This window comes from Grammomys surdaster, unplaced genomic scaffold (genome assembly GCF_004785775.1).
Source record: "Grammomys surdaster isolate TR1022 unplaced genomic scaffold, NIH_TR_1.0 130, whole genome shotgun sequence".
Classification (NCBI taxonomy): Eukaryota; Metazoa; Chordata; class Mammalia; order Rodentia; family Muridae; genus Grammomys; species Grammomys surdaster.
This window is the reverse complement of record NW_021604588.1, coordinates 6,700,304-6,702,867: the sequence shown is the minus strand read 5'-3', so window position 1 is coordinate 6,702,867 and position 2,564 is coordinate 6,700,304. Positions and strand designations below refer to the sequence as shown.

At 43.7% G+C, this 2,564-nt stretch overlaps 1 protein-coding gene across 1 annotated transcript in view; it reads left to right on the top strand.

Moving 5' to 3' along the window:
- The window catches only part of Prdx6 (peroxiredoxin 6), a 10,997-nt gene extending 9,105 nt beyond the window's left edge, over positions 1 to 1,892 (top strand). Inside the window, exon 5 of the mRNA XM_028760530.1 lies at positions 1,064 to 1,892. Coding sequence (XP_028616363.1) covers positions 1,064 to 1,192 — 129 coding nt within the window. The 3' untranslated portion in view covers positions 1,193 to 1,892. The remainder of the gene's footprint in view (positions 1 to 1,063) is intronic.
- Positions 1,893 to 2,564: the final 672 nt, after the last annotated feature.

Below are 2,564 nucleotides of genomic sequence, written 5' to 3'. Positions count from 1 at the left end.
AAGGAAGGAAGGAAGGAAGGAAGGAAGGAAGGAAGGAAGGAAGGAAGAGAAGCTTGCCTGGCTGCTTTCCCTCTGTCACAGTGGCTGTATAACTGTTGGTGTACTGATGTCATAGCATTTTTCTCAAGTTCTAGCCTTTTAAACATATAGTCTTTGAAACTTGCTCAGAAACTCTGTGTGTGTGTGTGTGTGTGTGTGTGTGTGTGTGTGTCCACATCTGCACACACGCCATGGTCTTCTGTAACCCAGGCTGAGCTCAAAACTCACCATTTTGCCAAGAATGACCTTCAAATTCAGTTTCTGATCATCTTCTGCCTCAAGTGCTAGGATCCCAAGCATGAGTCACCATGCCCGGGTCACCATGCCCAGTTATAAATGGTCCTGGGAACTAAACCTAGGGCTTCATGCATGCCAGGCAAGCATTCCACCTGCTGAATCAATCCCCACCCTCTACCCCTTTTAAATAAATAGGAGCTCAGTGTTTATCATAGGCTGGCTTTGAACTCTTAATCTGCCTCAGGCTCTGCTGCGCTGAGATTACAGACATGCACTACCACTCCCAGATTGTTCATACACTTGTAATATACCTAAGAAAGATCTCTGCAGGTAAACAGAGCAATAATACACCAAGGGAGTCTTAGTGTTGCTTTCTGCTCTGTGTGTTAACTTGAGTATTGGGTTTTTGTTTTTGTTTTTCTGACAGGCAAGTTATCTATATTGTCAGCAAGTGGGTGTGGGGGATGGGAGGTAAGAAGGAATCTAGCCTGATCCAATCCAATAGGATCTGTAAACTGGGGGGGGGGGGGGGGGGGGTGGAGGGTAGGTTTTGAATTAAACTTTAAGGAGTAGTGGCCAGCTATGATGGAATTTAAAACAGAACTGTTCCTACTTATGGTGGAGAAATCTCTCCTAACATATCAAAAGTCAATTTGTAAAACAAGTTCCTCAGAGAAGAGAGAGAATACAGAATACGTCCATTTACCGCTTTTCCATAAATAATTCTTTAAGACCTTTTACCATCACTGTAAGATTGAATTGCACTGTTCTTAATGTCTCCCAACAGAACGGAGAGAGCGTGATGGTCGTTCCCACCCTCCCTGAAGAGGAAGCCAAACAATGTTTCCCTAAAGGAGTCTTCACCAAAGAGCTCCCGTCTGGCAAAAAATACCTCCGTTATACACCCCAGCCTTAAGTCTTTGCGGGAATTGGGGCTGCTGCTGCGCGCCCAGCACTGGGACCTGAGGATGCTGGCTGACAGCCGTGGGTCCTTGCAGCAGTTCCATAGAAAGATCATGGCGTGATCACACCCGGAGAAGTCGTATAGGTCTCTCGCTGTGCTACTGGGTCATTAAATGGAAATGGCACCAAATTTTCTCGGGATTCTTTACTCTGTGCCTTCACCAGCCTTCTGCCCCTCCACCTGTCACAGTGCCCTGCTGACTGGCTTTCTTTGAAAGGAATTATGTATTGGAGACTCCTTAGGTCTCTGCAGGGTCTGTGATAGTGCAGTGTGGGCTCCATGCTAGAATGATTAAACACCTTTTGTAGCTTTCCGAACTGAATCTTCTGTTACCCATTTTGGAGAGCGCTAAAATGGGGAGAAACTTTCAATTCTGTATTTTTAGTAAATAAAGTGGGAACAGCCCAGGAGAATTCTTTAGGGAATCCATTGTAAGTTTCTATCAAAGTGGGCTCAGAAAGCCTTTCACCTCCAAAGAGTGCATATGTACCTCCTGGAGTTTCCACGTCTGCTTTCTGGTGATATCCACATGTGAACGTACCTTATAAAAGACAGGCAGTGACAATGTTTTACCACTAAATGTCCTAGTAGTGGGTTGCCATTTCTGAATTCTGCTTTTTGAGGTTCAACAAATAAAAACCTGATCAAAAAACTGTGTTGTCACATTTTAAAGTACTGCTATCTTAGACTCACACTCTAACGGACAGGCATGCTTCCTTCTTGCTAGGATTGGCATGGGTATTTTTCACTGACAATAGATAAATCTTCATATGAACCGGGAGCCACTGACAACAGAATTCCCACATTTATGGTAGGCCAGTTCATTGGTTCCTGTTTTCCTAAGTCTTGTGAGTAGGTATGCAGCTCACCACCTTCTTAGAGGTTCTCAACTTGTGGGTCATAACCCTTTTGGGGTTCAAACAATCCTTTCACAGGGGTTGCCTAGGACCAATGGAAAACATTTACACTACTGCTCATAACAATAGCAAATTTACAGTTATGAAGTAGAAACAATAATTTTTATGGTTGGGGTCACCACCACATGTTGCAGCATTAGGAAGGTTGAGAACCACTATTTCTAATGGTTAGACAGTCTAACCTTAATGTCTTAGTAGTGTGGTGGGGCTTAAGAAATAAGCTCTGAGATAGTGGTATATTTTGTTTTTCTACTCTGAATGGAATGGTTTCTAGTTTATATAGAGTGCTACTAGTCAGAGTAGAAAGGCACTGTGGGTCTTAGTCCAGGTTGTAACAAAGATGTCATGGCTTGAGCATTGGGTGTTTATTTCTAGGTGTCAAGCTGGAGAGAGAAAATCAAGGCAGT